We start from the raw sequence: 20,531 nt of genomic DNA on the forward strand, positions 1-20,531 counted from the left end.
AACAGAAAGTTTACATACAGATATGAGGAGGAGACATAGCAACCGGACAAGAGCAGGAGGTATATCTTCCATGAGCATGAGCACCTTTTTTTTTGTTTGGTTTAAAGCACCTAATAACAACTCTCTTTTAAAAGCAGATACAAGCTTTTGTGGGAAGGCCTGGGAAAAGAAGTACTATTTATAACCTTGTTTCAATGAGAGACTGTATTCCTGCAAGCTCCAATTAAGTGACCTGCAAACAAACATTTGGAAGCTTGCACATTCACAATGAGTTGCTCTACTTTTGGCCTCTGTTTTTTGGCATCTAGTTTTAAAGAGTTGAGTGTTCACCCTTCCATGGGTGTTTGATTTTTAAACACATACTTAAAAGTTTGGCATTCTTTTTTTAATGGAAAATCATGATTTCATATTTCTATGAATTAGCATTTAAAAATAAATTAGAATGTAAAAAATCTTAATTGTGATTAGATAAAAAAGTATGTTTCTCTACTGCCTGCAATTATACATTAGTTTAAAAATACGGGGAAAAAAAATGTCAATGGAGTTCTAAATCCTAAATGTCTCGTAAATGGCTAGAATTGTTTAATTATTCATTCTAGCCAGATTTACCCACGTGTTGGCTTCACATGCTTTCTTACTAGGGCTAATAAATACAAGGTAGATCAACACTGAAAACATGCAAGGGAACAATCAGAAGCTGATGGAAATTAGGAATTTGTTAATTTTTTTGATAAGATTATTTTTTATGATAATGGAAAATATGAATTTTTTAGGAGTTTTAAAGGACGTTTGTTACATTTAATTCTACATTTCATCATTTTGTAATGTCAAAATTGTTGGCCTTATGAAAATACGGAAAGTAGATTTATGTGTTCTAGAAAATGTTAGTAAAAATATTTGGTATCATGTACATTTTAGGCACTTGGTAGACATTAAAAATTCTCCTGCTTTTGGGGTTGACTTTTTACTCTTACTCCAGTTACTGCTGTATCGTCAGTTTTTCAAGTTCTTTTCATTGTTGTAGACATATAAGGAAAATAAGTTCAACTTTGAGGAAAAGTTAGGCAGCAAGTTGATGTGATAATTCTCATAGATCTTAATGAGGCAGCAAATTTAGGAACGATCTATTTAAGAGCTTACAGGACTTCTAGAAATAATGTTAAAAGATGAGGTCAAAGAAGTTCTCTTACTGTGTGCTAGAATGTAACTCCGTTCCTTCATGCAGAAATACGCTAACTTGATGGCATTTTCTTTCAACTCCTGTGCTTTGAGTCAGAAAGCTTAAAAGATATAAAAATGAATTTTCTAATTGGATTATTTTTAGGTATGAGGAATATGGCTTAGCAGTGACTGCCAGCAGATGGGTGTCTCTTTTTATTATTTTAATTCAAAGATATTACTCAATGATTGAAATCTTAGTTCCTCTCAGTGTCATATTTAAGTATGACTGTAGTATATTAGGTTTTATAAACATGCATTGTGCAATACTGCCAGTGACAGGATTGTGGTGACAGATAAGAATCAGTGGTTTTATAGACCTTAAACAGTAGCTGTAAAAATTAGTTTACTTTGGCCTTTAATGACATTGTTTGTTTTTTTTTTTTTTAAACATACAGAGAAGGCTTTGAACTATTTTTCTTTTACCTTTTAAAAGCTATAATTAGGAATAAAAGGCATTTAAAAAAATCTTCAGATATCAGGGAATATATAAATAAACCTGGAGCATCAAACATAGTTAGAAATGTAATACTTGATTAGATTAGCTTTAAAATTTTTATTGGTTTGAAGTTAATCCTGTATTACATGTACTGTGTTATTTGAGGATCCCTGGTTAAGCGCTCGTCTGCTAACCAGAAGACCAGCAGTTTGAACCTACCAGCCACTCCATGGAAGAAGGATGTGGCAGCCTGCTTCCATAAAGAGTACAGCCTTGGAAATCCTGTGGGGCAGTTCTACTCTGTCCTGTAGGGCCACTATGAGTCGGCATCAAATCCACGGCAATGAGTTTTGTTTTGGCATTTTGGAAAAATGGTAGTCTTCAAACTGTGTTGCCGTTTTTAATTTGCAATCTTACAAGCTGCTGGATAACTCAAGGATACTAATGGTCTAAAAACTATCCTACCATGTAGGGAATGGCACTAAAAGACTGAATATACAAGTAGATGGAATTTTGAATATTGTCCTGAATTTATATGTAATTAGTATTTGAGCTTAGAATGAAGACTAAGGTGCTGTGAAAATGCAACACAGGTGTGAGTAGCATTTCCCCTCCCCAGATGTGACAACCAAAAATATCTTAAGACACTTCCAAAATGTTCCTGGGACTCAAAAGTGCCCTGGGTAGAGCACTTATTTAAACAATACTGGGAGTGCTGCATACCTTGTATTAGGCAAATGGTGTAGCACTTACAGAGTACCTTTATATAGCTTATCTAAGAGTGCCTGAATGGTGCAAACAGGTAAGTGCTTAGCTGCTAACTGAAAGGTTGACAGTTCAAACCTATGCAGAGGCCTGGTGGTCTGCTTCTGAAAGGTCACAGCAATGAAAACCCTATGTAGTATGGTTCATTTTACTTGGATCCACAATTAACACTCATGGAAGCAGCAGCCAGGAAATCAAACGACGTATTGCATTGGGCATATCTGCTACAAAGGACCTCTTTAAAGTGTTGAAAAGCAAAGATGTCACTTGGAGGACTAAGGTGTGCCTGACCCAAGCTGTGGTATTTTCAGTCACCTCATATGCCCGTGAAAGCTGGACAATGAATATCGAAGACTGAATAATTCGTCTCTTCGAATGATGGTATTGGTGAAGAATATTGAATATACCATGAACTGCCAGAAGAATGAACAAATCTGTCTTGGAAGGAGTACAGTCAGAGTGCTCCTTGAAAGTGAGGATAGCAAGACTTTGTTCTTTGAACAAGTTATCAGGAGGGACCAGTCCCTGGAGAAAGACGTCATGCTTGGTAGAGTAGAGGGTCTGCGAGAGAGTGGAAGACCCTCAATGAGATGGATTGACGCAGTGGCAGCAACAATGGACTCAAGCATAGAAATGATTGTAAGGACGACACAGGACCAGGCAGTCTTTCGTTCGGTTGTACATAGGGTTGCTATGAGTTGGAAGCGATTTGGTGGCATCTAACAACAACAACAAAATTTTATAGTTGAAGAAGAAAGGAAGCCTCAGTGAGATTAATTGATTTGTATGGGTATTATACCTGTGGCAGACCTGAAGCTAAAACCCAGAGTTTCTTTCCCAAGTTCAGCACCGTTGATGTATATATCACTATCTTATTTAACAGAGTTTTCATTCTAAGCCACTTTTTCAAGATAAATCAGAATAACCATTTATACTAAAGTTTGAAGATGTATATTGTTTTAAGGTGTAATATTTTTGAGCACTTACTGTTTACTTGACACTGTGCTAGGCCCTTTAAGTATGTACCTGGATCCTCTTGAACTGCTCTGTTCCCTTAAGCCAGTCTCAGCACTCTACTGCACCTAAGAGAAAAACCCTCAAAAATTGAAATTTAAAATCATCGAAGAGTAACGTAGACTTACTCTTAAGGCTTTTATTGGGAGGGCTAGTGTGTTACATAGTAAGACTTCCTACAAAAACACCCCTTTAAATGTCTCCTTTCACTTGATGTTTCATCCTTAAGTCAATACCCACACCTCTGCCCCTCTCTTTGCTCCCTCTCGAAAACAGATAAACTCCTCCCAGCTCTGTTGGCTCTTTTCTTACTCTACTGCTCTCTAGTTCTCCCTCCTCATTCTCACCCCTCCCAGATCTTTTCCTCCAGGTATCTTCCTCATCTTTTTTTCATGCATCATAATTTATACCTTTCTCAAGTTCCCTTGCTTTCGTAGGTACATGAACTTGGAGACATCTTTTAATTTTTCTGTGTTTCAGTTTATCTTACTAGCGATAATACCCATATCTACCTTACTGAATTGCCCAGAGACTTCAGTGAGCTTGTGTAGGCTTCGTAAGTAAGCGTATGTAAAATGCTTACTATAGTGCCCAGAACTAGTGAGCACACGATAAAAGTTCGTTGCTCTTGCTGTTGCTGTTCAAATATTGTTTATTATTATTATTATTACCAGGCATTATGGTGAGACAGCAGGATAGAAGAAGTAGACAGTGCCCTCGAGGAGTTTACAATTTAGTTTTATCTATATAAGTAGGGAGCCCTGGTGGCACAGTGATTAAGAGCTTGGCTGCTAACCAAAAGGTTGGCAGTTGTGAATCCACCAGCTGCTCCTTGGAAACTGTATGGGGCAGTTCTGCTCTGTCCTGTAGGGTCACTATGAGTCTGAATTGGCTCGATGGCAATGGGTATATAAAGTACAAGGAGCCCTGGTGGCACTGTGGTTAAACAGTTGGCTGCTAATTGAAAGGTTGGCAGTTCTAACTCACCAAACAGCTCCATGGACGAAAAACCTGACAATCTACTCATGTAAAGATTACAGACTAGAAAACCCTACTCTGTCACATGGGATCACTATGAATTGAAATTAACTCAGTGGCATTCCACAGTGCATACAGTAGAGAACTGTGACTCCTATAAAGACCTTTGCAAACTGGTATGTTAGGAATGTTTTATTTATCAGTCTATCAATATTTCTTACTGGGTGTTACAGAATGAATATCTTGCCTTAATTAATTATTTTAAGTTGTCGTGTAACTTTCTACGGTAAAACATTGTGTCCTGTGTGAGTGTTTTCTAGATTTCAAGGAGTAGAGAAGTGCTGAGGTTATTTTGAATTATGCGGATTTGTTGTAAAGATACACTGGAAGTCAGATCCCAGGACAGAATCTCATGATTTGCTCAGTCACATTCCATAGATAACAGAAACATTGTTCTATTCAGCTACTCTAGTATCAGCATAGTTCTTTATGCTCATGATTCAGTTTTTTTTTTTCTTTGCTTCTGTTTTTATTGACTCATCTTTTACTGCTAGTTCCTGCTCTTCTTTTTTCTCTCTTACTAATTCTGCTGCTTAAGGGCTTCTGTTGCCTCGTGGTGTCTGTGTGCTTTCTTTAAGAGAGGATACAATTAGCTTACCAGGTATTGTAATTCTCATGGCCTCCTTTGGAAGACACCAACATTTAGAAGCGGACTAGACTTGAGATCCAGCTGGGAGTGGAGGCAGGAGAATGCGTCATTCCTCTTCCTGTTTCAGAGGAGTAGGTACTGGAGAGAAGGCAGATGAGTGACCAGGTCTGGATACAAATTTTAATGGTTTCTCTGACATACACATAAAGACTTCTCTGCAACTCTATCACCAAGGTTATGTTTCTTCTCACATGTCTAGAAAAATGACAATAGTTATTCCTGTTGACATTTTTACTGTCCTAAAAAAATGTTAAAGGCCGTAAGGAGTGGGTTCTTCGACACATGCACTTGGAGGCCAATAAATATTACTTCCAAGAGAAATGAAATGTTACCTGATGGTTTGACCTTTCTGTGGCAAGAATAAAACATTTTTAGGAAAGATCATAGTTTTGGTGAACCATGGTGACTATTCCAAGGACAAGTTTCTGAAAAGATGCATGATCACTGAGAGTCTTTTCACTCAACCAATGATTCCGTCTATAAAATGAGGGTGTTGGGCTTGGTGCTATTACAATGGACAAGTACTGTGTGATTTTTTTAACTTATAGATCCTGTTGAGCCTTCCAAATCAGTTATCCAGGGTATTTGAGAAGAGTAGGCAAGTAGATAAGCATTTGTTTAGGTGAAGAATCTTGACATAAAACTAGATGGTGCCCAGCTACCACCACTGACTGCTTTGACAGGGATCACAATAGAAGGTCCCAGACAGAGTGGGAGAAAAATATAGAACAAAATTCTAACTCAAAAAGGAAGATCAGACTTGCTGGCCTGACAGAGACTAGAGAAACCCTGAGAGTATTGCCCCCAGACACCCTTTTAGCTCAGTAATGAAGTCACTCCTGAGGTTTACCCTTCAGCCAAAGATTGGACAGGCCCATAAAACAAAATGAGAGTAAAGGGGAACACCAGCCCTGGGGCAAGGACTAGAAGGCAGGAGGAGACAGGAAAGCTGGTAATAGGAAACCGAAGGTTGAGAAGGGAGAGTGTTGACATGTTGTGGGGTTGTTAACCAGTGTCATAAAACAATATGTGTACTAACTGTTTAATGAGAAACTAGTTTGTTCTGTAAATCATCATCTAAAGTACAATAAAAAAAAAAAACCGCCCCCCAAAAGAAAAGAATCTTGGCATTGTTCTAATTTTGGCTGTTCCGTATTTTTCTTTTTGATTTACATTTTGCCATGGAAATGTTTTCTTACCTAATCTCTAATTTTTTGTATGTATGTGAGTAGATTACAAAAGGAATTAAGATCCTGCAAAATTCGATAATACGACAAGATAAGCGACTGGCCCAAGCAATGGTTGGTGATGGTTCCTTTCATATTACCCTGCTAGTGATGCAGTTATTAAATGAAGATGAAGTAAACGTGTGAGTAATATATGTTTCTTGAATATTGTTATCTAAATTATTATGTTAATATGAGTAAACATAGGAGAACCCAAAGAGGCATTGAAATTCTAAATAAGTATTCTTTATTTCTAATTAATAACCAGTGCACACAATTAGCTATGTAAATATTCTTCTTAACCTAGACTTTTTCACTATGTTATTATAATCAAAAGGTAGCCCTTGGTTATGCAGTTGTTTTCTCATGCTAATTATGTAAGTATACTTACATAATTTAGGCTATGTAGTCTGACCAGGAGGGACTGATCCTTGGAGAAGGACATCATGCCTGGCAGAGGGTCGATGAAAATGAGGAAGACCCTCAACAAGATGGATTGACACAGTAGCTGCAACAGTGGGTTCAAACATAATGATTGTGAGGATAGCACAGGACTGGGCAATGTTTTGTTCTGTTATACATAAGGTCTCTATGACTTGGAAACAACACCTAACAAAAACAGCAGCAGTCTGACCATTTAAGTTAGGACTCTAGGTACAGATTTCTGGAAGCAAGGCACAACTAACTACCTCTTAGTAACTGATGTTATTAACTGTTAGAGCTGCCATTCCACTAGGCTAGTGGACAGCTACAGTTTTACCTCAGTCATTTTTAGAGTCCCCGTAACCCGTCATCCAAGAGTCGTACCATAAAGGTTGAGGATAAGGCAATTGTTTACCGCTTTCCAATCTGGAGTGCAGAAACCTTGCCTTTCCTCCAATATTTTGGGTCACTCTGTCAGTACTTATGATTCCTCCTTTCCCTGGTACGTGTTTTATAGCCCTCTTGATTTTTCCAAAAAGGCTAAGCTCTGGAAAACCAAAGCTAGAATGAATTGAATGTTACTTTTTTTTTTTTTTTCTACCCTCACGTATATGTCTTCTGTGGGAGTGAAGAACAAGGCTTGAATTGAGAAGGGGGTAAGCAAAAGGGAAAATAAAAGGGAGAAAAGGAAATAAGTTAATAACTCAAAATAACCAGCCAGATTATGAGAAGCCCTTGAGCACTCTGCAGGGGCAGAGAGGGCTAGAAGATTGTACTTAACTTACTTTGGCTGATCACTCTGCTAGTGTGGGGTGGGGGTGGGGTGGTGAATGCTTTGGTGCTCTTAAAAAAGAAGCCAAGGACCATGTGAACCAGGAAGATAAAAAGCTGAGGAAAAGGAGTAGTGGTCAGTATGTGTTAGAATGGAGGAGTAGGGGTAAGCATTGAGGTTGTGTATAGGATGGTAAGTAGGAGACAATGAAGCAGCAACAAATTAAGATCTTTGGTGCGGTCAGTGAAAGCAGAGACAACTCTGAGAAGGGATGTGCCCAAGAGGATGTTGGATAGTGGGCAGAGAGAGCAAAGGCAAAGGAAGAGGCATGACACAGACACAGTGTGCTGGTTCCCCTTTTGGGATTAATTCTAGCCTCCAGTGTTGGGGCAGAGAGCTAGGAGTGACAGAAACACTGATTGGCTTGGGCTTCTTAGGGTGTAGCTGGGGAAAACTGTAAGCTCTTTAGAGAAGTTCCTCTTCAACTAATACTGGAAGGATGTGGTATTAACTAGGTTGAGCGAGGTTCCTAGCAGATGGGCCTGAGGTAGTTCCTTATTCCTTACTGCCTATACAAGGTATAGATGGATTCAGAAGTTGCCTGTGCATGGGTGGGAGAACTTGGAAGTTCAGAGAGAATCAGTGGAGCAGAAGGAGTTGGGTGAGGTCCAAGCTTGATCGGAGACCCGGGCAGGGATTTTATGCTTCAGAACTAGGTACTGTTGTACAGAGAAAAAGGCATGCTCTCAGTGGGCACCAGTGTAGGGCATCCAAGAATAAGACCACACCAGCCTCCCTTCCACTTGAAATCTCTGAGAAGACCAAAGACCAAAGATCTTCCTTAATCCTATTACAAGGGTATTCAGACTTTCTTGGGAAGGAGGTAGGAGAGGGCAGGGTGACCCTTTGCCAAGGGTAAAGCAGTTCTGAAAGGAAGTCTGAATTAAATGAATAATTATACCCCCAAGAGGCCTTTTTAAACCAGAAAAGACTGAGTTACTGTTGACAGAGAGAGAAGCAGGAGAGACTGGGCCACTAGAAATATAAATGACTTTTTGTATCTCAGTAGCCTCTACTGATGAACGCATAATTGACTATAAATACTGTTATGCGGTGGGTTTGGGGTGAGGCGGGCAGGTACGTTCATGATATAGAAATGTTTACAGCTCTCAGTGTGAGCGGAGCTACCCCTTCTAGGAGAACTTTGGAAATATTTGGGGGGGCATTTTTGGTTGTCACAATTACTGAGGAGTGCTACAGGCATTTTGTGGGCAGGAGTCAGGGCTGCTAAACCACCTATAGTAGAACTAGGAAGAACTGTCTTGCTCTAAATTCCAATATCACCTGTTGAAAAATACTGCACAGGGCACAGTAACCTTCTGAGTCATTCAGTCCTGTGTTTCATCATGTTTGCAAATACATGTCATTTTTATGTAAAAAACTAAATGCTTGAGCAGTTAAAATAGCATCCTTACACTACTTAATGATACTGGGAGTAGTATCTATACTGGAAAATGATGGCTGGATATTTACAATTTAGTAATTACTCTTGACTAAGTTATAATGAAAAATCTAAGAAGTAACTAAAGTTCGCTCTCAGACGAGATAGTATTTTGCAGCTCAACCAATATTAATTAACTATGTATAAGATATCGAGCTAGCTGCTTTGGGGAAAATAAAGATGAATTTGGAATGGATCTTGTGTTCGCTCACGGATTATACAGTTTAGTTGAATAGACACTATATGAATTTAAGTGATTAGATATAAAATGTTAATGGGATTTAAAAGAAGAGAGGATTTACTTCTAGTTTGGGCAAATCAGGGAAGTGTTTGTGTCAGGGTGTCAGCTTCTTACACACACCCACCCAACACAGTGATGGTAATATTCAAGGTGTGCTCTCACTTTGGGCAGCTGTATAATGAGAGAGAAAGTGATTAGCTTTTCTGCTAAGACATTGTTTATATGAAGGACTTTTTTTTTTTTAATGTCTAAGATTTTATTTTTATCTTTCATCCTATACTGCATAATATGCTACCCATCTAAATTGTCTGTTTTTTGACCAATAGTTATTCTTGCTTTTCAAAGCCTATTGTGATCATATTTTAGGTATTTAATAAGGGACTGATAAGTGGATTGGATATGGAGTGTGCAGAGACATTTTTTATAACCATAAATTTCCTCAGATAGACACCACCTAAGATCTTTTGTGTCCTCATAGTGTAGAAGAAAGGAATTGAATTACATTAAGCCAAACCCAGCTGCTGATTTGGAAAGATATCTGTGCTGTCTTAGCTTTAAATACAGCCTGTCGATCTGAACTCCATTTTCAGAATTGTCTTTTCTACATGCATATACTTTCTAGTCATTTTACTGTAAAGGAAATTCTCTCCATAAGCCCTTCTTGAAAACACGTTCTATTTAAAAGAATTTGACAGTTAGTGGGACTTATGATTCTTTCTAACTGTGTGATTCAGTGACCTCTCATTAGGACAAATTTATTGATTTATTATACTGGAGAAATTAAAAACTGGGCTGCATGTAGATCATCTGTACTTTTTTAAAGAAAAATAGGATATATAATTCACTGTCTGTGAAAAGCCCTAGACCTTAGCTTTAGCGTATAATTTCATTTAAAGCAAGTAACTTGAGGTCCCACAACTTACCATAGGTGTACCAGAAGTGTGTTCTCTTATCACCTGCTTTAGTTCACAACACAGAATGAAGGACAATATTATAGGCATATGTACACTGCGTCTTTTTGGACGAACAGAAATAACATGAAAGAACAGATTTAGGATGTGGATATGGAGGTACAGTGACAAGTGTTGACATTTCCAAAGCTGTCGTTAAGTACTGCACATTATGTTACTACAGAGTAATGAGACTTAGTATGGAAGCCAGGGATGAAAATCGGCTAAAAACTATATACATACGATTGCCTTGAGATAATCTTTAAGCCTTGAACCAAAAATATATCCTGAAGTCTTCTTAAAACCAACAATAGCTTAGCTTAACTGGTAAAGATTGTGTTCCTTGAGTGTTGGGATCTTATTAAGATCTGTCTCTATGAGATCAAATTGACAATAGCAACTCCAATAGATTAGGTAGGAACCTTAGGAGAGTGTGTTTATGTTAATGGAGGAGGAACAGCTTGGAAAAGGAGGGTGAGAATGGTTGGACAACTTGAAGAATGTAATTAATGTCACTGAATTGTACATGTATAAATTGTTGAATTGGTCTGTGTTGTGCTGTGTATATTCTCAACAACAAAAATAAAATTATATTAAAAACATATAGGATGACTAGAAATATAAAAGATCTAGAAAAATACCCGCTCCCCCCATATTTGACATGTAACTATTGGTGAACAAATCATTGATCAAAATAATTTAATTGAGGTTCACCTCTGAGTACTAAGAATGTGTCTGTTTCTTTTGTGAGTAATTGCTGCCCTCTAGTGATACATGGAGACTCACGTGGCGTAGTAGTTAAGAGCTGCGGCTGCTAACCAAAGAGTCGGTAGTTTGAATCTGCCAGGCACTCCTTGGAAACCCTGTGGGGTAGTTCTGCTTGTCCTATAGGGTTGCTATGAGTCAGAATTGACTAGAGGGCAATGGGTTTTTTTTTTTGTTTGTTTTAGTGTTATATATTTTTTCATAGTAAAGTACCTGTACCAAAATTCTCTTCAGGATGGAAATACTAATCCTAATTTTCAAAATATTCTAAACCTGATAATGTCTAATTCACGAATATAGTAGTCATTTGTTTTTATGAAGAAAAATAAAGCATTTGAAACACAGAGAGTAACCCTGTAATCACATAGCCTAAACAGGTATAACAAACTTATTTTCCATAGCTGCAGTTGGGGAATATAATTTTTTTCTATTTGAACACAAGTACAGAAAATTATTTTATTATACTACTTTAAGAGATCATTTATATTATGTTTTAGTAGAGTGCCTTGCAAATAGTAAATACTGTATTGGTTCTTTTAACAAGAATTTGGAACTTTCTACATAATCTAATATAAATTCTTGTAGGTACTGGGTTTTCTTGGGATATGTTATTAGTGATTTTTTTGAATGGTCCGTGCAATATTTTTCTTGGTTAAAGATCCCTTGGCTAATTATGAAATAGTATCTGTTTTCATATCTTTAGTAGTAATTATAATTAGGTAAAGACTTAATTCACTTCCTCCATAGTTTTAATTTAAAAATAATTAATAGTTTTAGTTATATAGGTTAGTTTTAGAAGGTATTCTGAGCTTTAAAATAGTACAAATGTTAAAATCAATTTACATTTCTAAAATTGCTTTATTCCTTGTTTGATTTTGTGTGTTTTATTACTTAATATATTATTGAAAACTATATTATCTCCTACTAGGGGCATTGATGCACTTTGGGAATTAAAACCACTCATTGAAGAAATCCTCCAAGGAAAACATTTGACTTTGCCTTTTCAAGGTGTTGACAGTTTTAGAAATGAGATTGGATTTGTAAAGCTGGCAGAAGGAGATCACATGAACCCACTTTTGGAGATAGCAGGTAAAACATACAGCATCATACTCATATCAAATCGCATCTGTTTAATAAGTAGATGTGTAAAAAATTTTTTATAATAGAAATTTGATGTCCCTTAATTTTTGGGAGCTGGTATAATCTCATTTTATAAGCTTCCTTGGTATTTGTTGGTAAAAGTGAAGTAGCCAAAGAAAGGGCCTGAAAATTTATCTTGATTCTTCGACCTAAGGGTTGTGTTGATTTGGGGGCTGTCTGCAAGGTGATGGACTGGATGCAGGTATGTGTTAAGCTGGTCTCAATCCTAAGCCTGAAGGACCCCAGTGGTCATCATGACGTTTGACACATATAGTTGGCATTTAATAAGTATTGAAGGCATAAGAATCACCAGTTGCCTATTCAGATTATAAGGAATTGTTGGACCTGTTCCCGAGTCAGTAGACTGTCACCTTGAATTCCAGTTCACTCTTGAGGTTATTGGCGAAATACCCACATTCATCTTAGTTAAAGGTTTTTACAGATTTATTTGCTCTACGTTTATTTTTTCTATATCATATTGGGCCCAAGGAGTTATACTTTGGTAGGAAGGATTCATTCTTTTCACATGCAGTTACCCAGTGTTAACCAGGTATTTGGGATGGAAAACTGAAACCAGACAGCTACAACAAAAGACTTCCATGTCCTCTAAGGCGTTTCCACTCTTACGCAGGAACACAAAAGCAAACAATTACAATACAACATAATCATTTCTGTAACTGGGGGCAGGTATAGCATATAAGGGCACTTAGGAGAAGGATCCTGGAGTGGGAAAGATTTCGTAGAAGAAGTAGCCCTTGAGCTGAGGCTTACAGCATAAGTAAAGTTTTCCTGGCTAGGCAAATTGGAGTAGACGTTCCAGGGAGAGGAAACAGCATGTGCAAAGAAATCAAGGCAGGAGAAACTATGGCATATTTAAGTAGTTTAGTTTTACTGGAGCATGAATTGAAAATGTAGGGGTATCAGTAAAATGAGGGTCATATGCTGAAAGAGAAGGAGCCCTGGTGGCAAAGTGGTTAACTATTTGGCTACTAACTGAAAGGTCAGCGGTTCAAACCCACCAGCTGCCCGGTGGGAGAAAGATGTGGCAGTCTGCTTTTATAAAGATTATAGCCTTGGAAACCCTGTGGGGCAGTTCTACGCTGTCCTTGTAGAGTTGCTATGAGTTGGAATGGACTTGACTGCCACAGGTATGCGGAAAGGCTGCAGTGGAAGTGAAATAAGGGCTTGAGCAAAGCGGTGAAAGTTTGGAATAGGAACTGAGGGAAATGGAAGGGAAAACTCTAATAAGGAACATATAATGTGGCACCTGGTTTTTGCCATGAGTCAGGGTCGACTTGACGGCATCTAACAACAATGAGGTAGCAGAGTAATGCAAAGATGCATTTGGGATTGAATTCCAGCAAATTTAAATGCAGCTAATTTGTGATGGAAACTCTGGCGACGTGGTGGTTAAGTGCTATGGCTGCTAACCAGAAGGTAGGCATTTCGAATCCACTAGGCGCTCCTTGGAAGCTGTATGGGGCAGTTCTCCTCTGTCCTGTAGGGTCGATATGAGTAGGGATCCACTTGAAGGCAACGGGTAATTTGTGATATCCTCAAGTATTTTCTAGAGATCTGGATTTGGGAGTGGAAAGGGGAAACTGAATTAACCCATGCTTGAGTCCTATGTAGTAGATGTGGTGAAAGGACATGGGAACAGGAACATTGAGAACAGGGTCATTGAGTGGTCCATGTGATGCATTTTTAGGTATACATTAGAGCAGGCGATGATGTCTTGATGTGGCCAATACTTGAAAAGAGGAATGGAGATTAAAGGTAATAGAAGTAAGGGAGTGAGAGAGTTAGAGGAATTAGAAGTTGTGATCAGAGAGTGGTATATTGGATTTTAAGAATTTAGGAGATTTCTGGATAATATGGCAGAAAGAGCATGAGAGAACCTCCACCATTGACTCCACAAGGAGAAACAAATGATAGAACTTCCAAAAACAAGACAAAAATTACTAAACTAATTATATATTTCAGCAGGGTTGCTAGAAACAAGATTAATACAAAAACTATAAAGTATGTAATTTTCTAAGATGTCATTGCATAATAGCAACAAAAACTAAGAATATGTAGTAATAAATCTACCAAAGGATGTGCACGACTTTTATGGAGAAAATATTTTAAATAGTACACCTTTACTAGTTGTGTTTACTGTAATACCTTTCTCTGTTTCTTTTATATTTGTTGCAATAGCATCACATGGAGAAATACATCACTAGAATAAGTCAGACCATCAGAAAACTGTAAACACACTTAGACAAAATTGTGTTAGTCTCTGTAGAATTGATTTTATGGATTTTGCTTTTATCATAATTCTTTTTTGGCTTATATTGAGAATTTTATAAGAAACCATTTGATGGAAATTGTCAGTGTTTAAGTATTTTTTCTAAATGTTTGTCATGTTATGTTAAATAATGTAAGAGCCATTTGGAAAATTTTATTTTTTACATCAGTATCAGGACGACTTCTGTTGAGCAAATAGTTTTTCTTAACGTATAAATGTTGAATATTTATCTTGTGTTTTTGGGTTAGAATTCATTGCCCTAAAGCCTAGAACCTAGTTTATCGCTTATCCAAATGAGAATACAGGACATAACGTCATTCTTTTTGTGCACACACTTACCTCATTTCTATCTTGATCTTATCTTTTCAGTTTCTCTTTGTCTTATTTTCCTTATTTTAAATGTATTTATCTTGTCACACCCTTCTTTGGAGTCATCTTAATCCCTATTATTGGGGAGGGGCAGAGCAAAATAGGTGTAAACAAACAAGCATGGGAACATAAACAATGTTTTCAATTCAAGTAAGATTTAAAGTTAATGAGAAAGCAGTTCTAATGGTTTTGATGGCAAATCATTAGGGAACTGATGCCCACAGTTAACAACCTCAGTCTGTTCTTCTTAACTATTCTGGAGAAAAGGCTGGACTCAAGTCTTTTCTTTTGTAATATAAATATTTCTGAGCTCAAGAAACATTTCTAATAAGTCATTTATTCATTGTTCTTTTAAGTAATTCAATGGTTGCTTGCAACGTCGAGAATTCCATCCATTCTTTGCAAATATCCTCACAAAGGCGGTTTCCAGTATTGATGAAAGATCCATTGTGTGCTAAGGAATGTGGACTCTCCCCAGCTTTAATATGAATATAAACTCAAGGATGCTAGTTTGTCATTTTAGCAAAAGCCACACCCCCTGTAATTCTTTTCTTGATGCCAGAGGTATTAGGTACGGTTGCTTAAAAAAACTACTTTTTCAAAAACTATAACAAAACATTAAAAAAATGAAAAAAAAAAGGGAAAATAGCACTCTGTCTCCTGTGTAATCACTTGTACCTGCTTTTAAGCTTTTATGGGCATATAGTACTGTTGCTTTTGGTTATAATTTTTATGCACTTCTATAAGAAACAAATATTTGAGTATGTATATAGCAAACTTTACTCAGTCAAGCAGCGTGTGTTTATTAATTATTAAGTACTTTTACTGTGTGTCGCAGGAGAAAGATGTGGCAATCTGCTTCTGTAAAGATTACCAAAACAAAACCAAACCCACCGCTGTTGACTGGATTCTGACTCATAGCGACCCTATAGGACAGAGTAGAACTGCCCCATATGGTTTCAAAGGAGCGCCTGGTGGATTTGAACTGCTGACCTTTTGGATAGCAACTGTAGCTCTTAACCACTACGCCACCAGGGCTTCCTCCATAAAGATTACAGCCTTGGAAGCTCTATGGGGCAGTTCTGCTCTGTGCTGTAGGGTCACTATGAGTCAGAATCAACTCAACGGCAGAGGATACTATGTGTCAGGCATTTATGTTTGGTTGAAGCTTCTATTCATATGATATTCAAATATTCAGAGTGTTTAATACGTGTACTTTTTGTCAATATTTTACATTTTTAAGCATACGAACAGATTTAAAAGAATGCCACAGAATTAATTTTGCTTTATTCCAACAATATCCATAAAACTGTTCCGTATTTGTTTTTATGTCATGTATTAGAAACTGTTTTTCCAAATCATATATTCTAACTTAAAGAATAACTTTCCATTAACTGAGACGCTACATTTCTTAACACTTAAAATAAGCTGTGTGTGTATGTGCCTACACAGGAATATTAAAATCTGATTCCTTCAAAATAATGGAGGCAGGTCTAGTCTGACTTAATGGAAAGCAAGAGAATTTATAAAGAAAATAAGTGTAATGATTTGTAATGTATTTGTAAAGAAGTTAAGTGTAATTGCAGTGTATGAACTTAAAAAATAGTTGAAAATGCAATTCATGAATGTTCTGATTTATCTAGTTTTTCATATAATTTTTAAATTTGCAAGTTAAAAGAAATAAATTCCTAGAATATTACATAGTTTTTATGAAAAGAGGGCTGAATTTTAGACATGCATCTGCCAGTTTGTCATACGGTGGTAGCTTATGTGTAGCTTTGATGCTGGAAGCTCTGCCACTGGTATTTCAAATACCAGCAGGGTCATCCATTGTGGACAGGTTTCAGTGGAGCTTCCTGACTAAGACAGAGTAGGAAGAAAGGGCTGGTGGTCTACTTCTAAAAAACGGGCCAATGGAAACCTTATTAATAGCAGCGGAACGGTATAATGCTGGTATGATGCTGGAAGATGAACCCCTCAGGTTGGAAGGCACTCAGTACTACTGGGGAAGAGCTGCTTCCTCAAGGTAGAGTTGACCTTAATGACGTGGATGGAGTCAAGTTTTCGGGACTTGCTTTTGTTAATGTAGCATGACTCAAGACGAGAAGAAATAGTGGAAGATATCCCATTAATAATCAAAACGTGGAATGTAGAAAGTATGACTCTAGGAAAATTGAAAATCATCAGAAATGAAATGGAGCACATAAAGATTGATATCCTGGGCATTAATCAGCTGAAATAAACTGGTATTGGCCATTTCGAATCAGACAGTCATATGGTCTGCTATGCCGGAAATGACGAATTGAAGAAGAATGACATTGCGTCCATTGTCAAAAAGTGCATTTCCAGATCTGCCCTGAAGTACGACCTTGTCAGTTATAGGATAATATCCATACACCTACAAGGAAGACCAATTAATATGACTATTATGCAAATTACCCACCAACCACCACTAAGGCCAAAGAAGAGGAGAAATTGAAGATTTTTGCCAACTTCTACAGTCTGAAATTGATGAAACATGCGATCAAGAGGCATTGATAATTACTGGTGATTGGAACGCGAAAATTGGAAACAAAGAAAAAGGATCTGTAGTTGGAAAATATGGCCTTGGTGATAGAAATGATACAGGAGAGCCCATGATAGAATTTTGCAAGACCAACAACTTATTCACTGCAAATACCTTTTTTCAACAACATTAACAGTGACTATAAAAGTAGTCTTCACCAGATGGAAAACACAGGAATCAAATCAACTACATCTGTGGTTAGAGACAATGAAAAAACTCAGTATGATCAGCCAGAACAAGGCCAGGGGCCAACTACAGAACAGACCATCAATTGCTAACATGTAAATTCAAGTTGAAGGTGAAGAAAATTAAAATATGTCCATGAGAGACAAAGTACCCATCTCAAGAATAGATTTGACGCACTGAACACTAAGGATTGAACAGTAGACGAGTTGTGGGATGACATCAAAGACATCATACATAAAGAAAGCAAAAGGTCATTAAAAAGATAGGAAACAAAGAAAAGACCAAAATGGATGTCAGAAGAGACTCTAAAACTTGCTCTTGAATGTAGAGTAACTAAAGCAAATGGAAGAAATGATGAAATAAGAGAACTAAACAGAAGATTTCAAAGGACGACTCAAGAAGACAAAGTGAAATATTACAATGAAATATGCAAAGGCCTGGAGTTAGAAAACCAAAAGGGAGGAACATGCTTGGCATTTCTTACGCGGAGAGAACTGGAGAAAAAATTCAGACCTCGAGTTGCAATATTGAAGAATTCTATGGGCAAAATATTGAACAACACAGGAAGCATCAAAAGAAGATGGAAAGAATATACAATAACTGTACCAAAAAGAATTGTTCGATGTTCAGCAACTTCCGGAGGTAGCATATGATTAAGAACCGATGGTACTGAAGGAAGAAGTCCAAGCTGTACTGAAGGCATTGGCAAAAAACAAGCCTTCAGGAACTGGCAGAATACAATTGAGGTGTTTCAACAAATATATGCAGTGCTAGAGGTGCCCACTCATCTGTGCCAAGAAATTTGGAAGACCAACTGGAAGAGATCCATATTTGTACCTGTTCCAAAGAAAGATGATCCAATAGAATGTGGAAACTATCCAGCAACATCATTAATATCACACTCAAGTGAAATTTTGCTGAAGATAATTCAAAAATGGTTGTGGCATTGTATTGACAGGGAACTGCCAGAAATTCAAACCAGATTTGGAAGAGGCTGTGGAACTAGGGATATCATTGCTAATATCAGATGGATGTGGGCTGACAGCAGAGAATATTATGTTTTATTGACTGTGAAAGGCATTTGGCTGTATGAATCATAACAAACTATGGATATCATTGTGAAGAATGGGAATTCCAGAACATTTTATTGTGCTCGTACAGAACCTGTACATAGACCAGGAGTGGGTCGTTTGAACAGAACAATGGGATACTGCATGGTTTAAAATCAGGAAGGGTGTGTGTGAGGGTTTTGTCCTTTGACCATACTTATTCCCTCTGTATGCTGAACAGATAATCCAGGAAGCTGGATTGTATGAAGAAGAACTGGGCATCAGAATTGGAAGGAGACTTATTCACAACCTGTGATATGTAGATGACACATCGTGCTTGCTGAAAGTAAAGAAGACTTGAAGCACTTACTAATGAAGATCAAAGACTCAGGCTTCAGTATGGATTACAACCTCAACATAAAGAAGACAAAAATCCTCACAACTGGACCAGTAAACAACATCATGATAAATGGAGAAAAGACTGAAGTTTTTAAGAATTTTATTTTACTTGGATCCACAATCAACAACCATAGAAGCAACAGTCAAGAAATCAAAAAGATGCAAGGTAGAGGGTCAGTGAAAGATGAAGACCCCCAGCGAGATGGATTGACATAGTGGCTGCAACAATAGGCTCAAAGATAGCAACAATATTGAAGGTGGTGCAGGACCAGCCAATGTTTCGTTCTGTTGTACATAGGGTCACTATGAGTTGGAACCAACTTGAGGGCACCTTACAACAACAACAACAACCACAGCAACAGTATTCCAACTCAATGTTGAACATTTTTAGGATAAAGAGTAATTTAGAATTTTTATTGTGTAGAAATGAAGTACATTTTGAACTAGTAGGATCTGAGTTGGTGAGCTTTTACTAATAATATCTGAATTGTATATTGAAGCATAATGTTGTTGACCGTTATTTTTTATGTGTCCTGGTAGAACTGAAGAGACCAAACCCGTCTTCCCACACTGTATACATGTGGGTGTATAGCAGGAGCTGCTTGAGGGGGCAGATAAGCTGAAGGGCATCAAAGGCTCTTTGTCTCAGCTTCCTACCTTAACATGGAGTGATTTCCATTTTTCCAGAATAAAGTGACCTCATTTTTCCTTCTCATTTCCTAGCATTACACAATAGCTCACAGAGCTAAGAAGATATTGACAATTATGCATTTACATGGAATTTCCCCACATTCTACAATGATGAAATTGCACTGAAAAGTTCTTTGCATGGAAATGAATATGTGATTCTTCTTTTTCAGCTAAATGTAATTTTGTTAAGAAGGTTATTAAATCGAGAGATTGCTAAAATTTAGCCTATTGGAATTAAAATAGTCCTTGCAAATCTCTTTTTTAAATGAGAAAAGTACCCTTGGCTAGCATGATAAAAGATTGTAAGTACATTTATCTCATAGAAGGAAAAGTGAAAAAATTTTAGGATGTTCATTTGAACATTACATATTTTGATTGGCATTCCCCTCCCTGCCCCAAATTCAAAGAATATGTGCTTTGTTTTCTGCTCCTCATGTAGAATCTGTTTAGTTGTTGGTATCTTTGGACCCCTCTAGGCTGCTCCACTACCACATGAGGTCTTGGGCTTTTTGACCTCCATAAACTGGAAGGCTTCCTAAAACCTGCCAACCATTGCCTTTCACTGCCTGGCCCAGAGACCTCAAAACTTCTCAACAGCACTTCATTTAGAACTAAATAAACACCAGCTTCTCTACCCAGGCAGAATGTCTTCTTTTTCTTGTTTGACCTCATTGACAAACAGCAGGTAGATCAGCCCAGTCATTTGCTTTTTAGCTCCGGTTACAGTGGCTCCTTTCAGGTACTGAACTCAACAAGCTCTTTCCTGCCATAGAACTTTTACAAATGGCTGAAAAGTCACTTGGCTTGGACCTTTTCATCCTTCATTTCTCAAATGCTACAA

At 37.5% G+C, this 20,531-nt stretch overlaps 1 protein-coding gene across 8 annotated transcripts in view; it reads left to right on the forward strand.

Moving 5' to 3' along the window:
* AKAP7 (A-kinase anchoring protein 7) overlaps positions 1-20,531 on the forward strand; it is a 158,991-nt gene that overhangs the window by 33,388 nt on the left and 105,072 nt on the right. For all 8 annotated transcript variants that reach the window (XR_007519279.1, XR_007519280.1, XM_049900819.1 and 5 more), the window contains 2 exons: positions 6,356-6,492; positions 11,930-12,090. Coding sequence is in view for 6 of the 8 variants with exons in the window: in XM_049900819.1 (XP_049756776.1) it covers positions 6,356-6,492; positions 11,930-12,090 (298 nt within the window). In the remaining 2 variants the exon portion in view is untranslated. The remainder of the gene's footprint in view (positions 1-6,355; positions 6,493-11,929; positions 12,091-20,531) is intronic.

The sequence above is a fragment of the Elephas maximus genome, chromosome 1 (assembly GCF_024166365.1).
Source record: "Elephas maximus indicus isolate mEleMax1 chromosome 1, mEleMax1 primary haplotype, whole genome shotgun sequence".
Lineage (NCBI taxonomy): Eukaryota > Metazoa > Chordata > Mammalia > Proboscidea > Elephantidae > Elephas > Elephas maximus.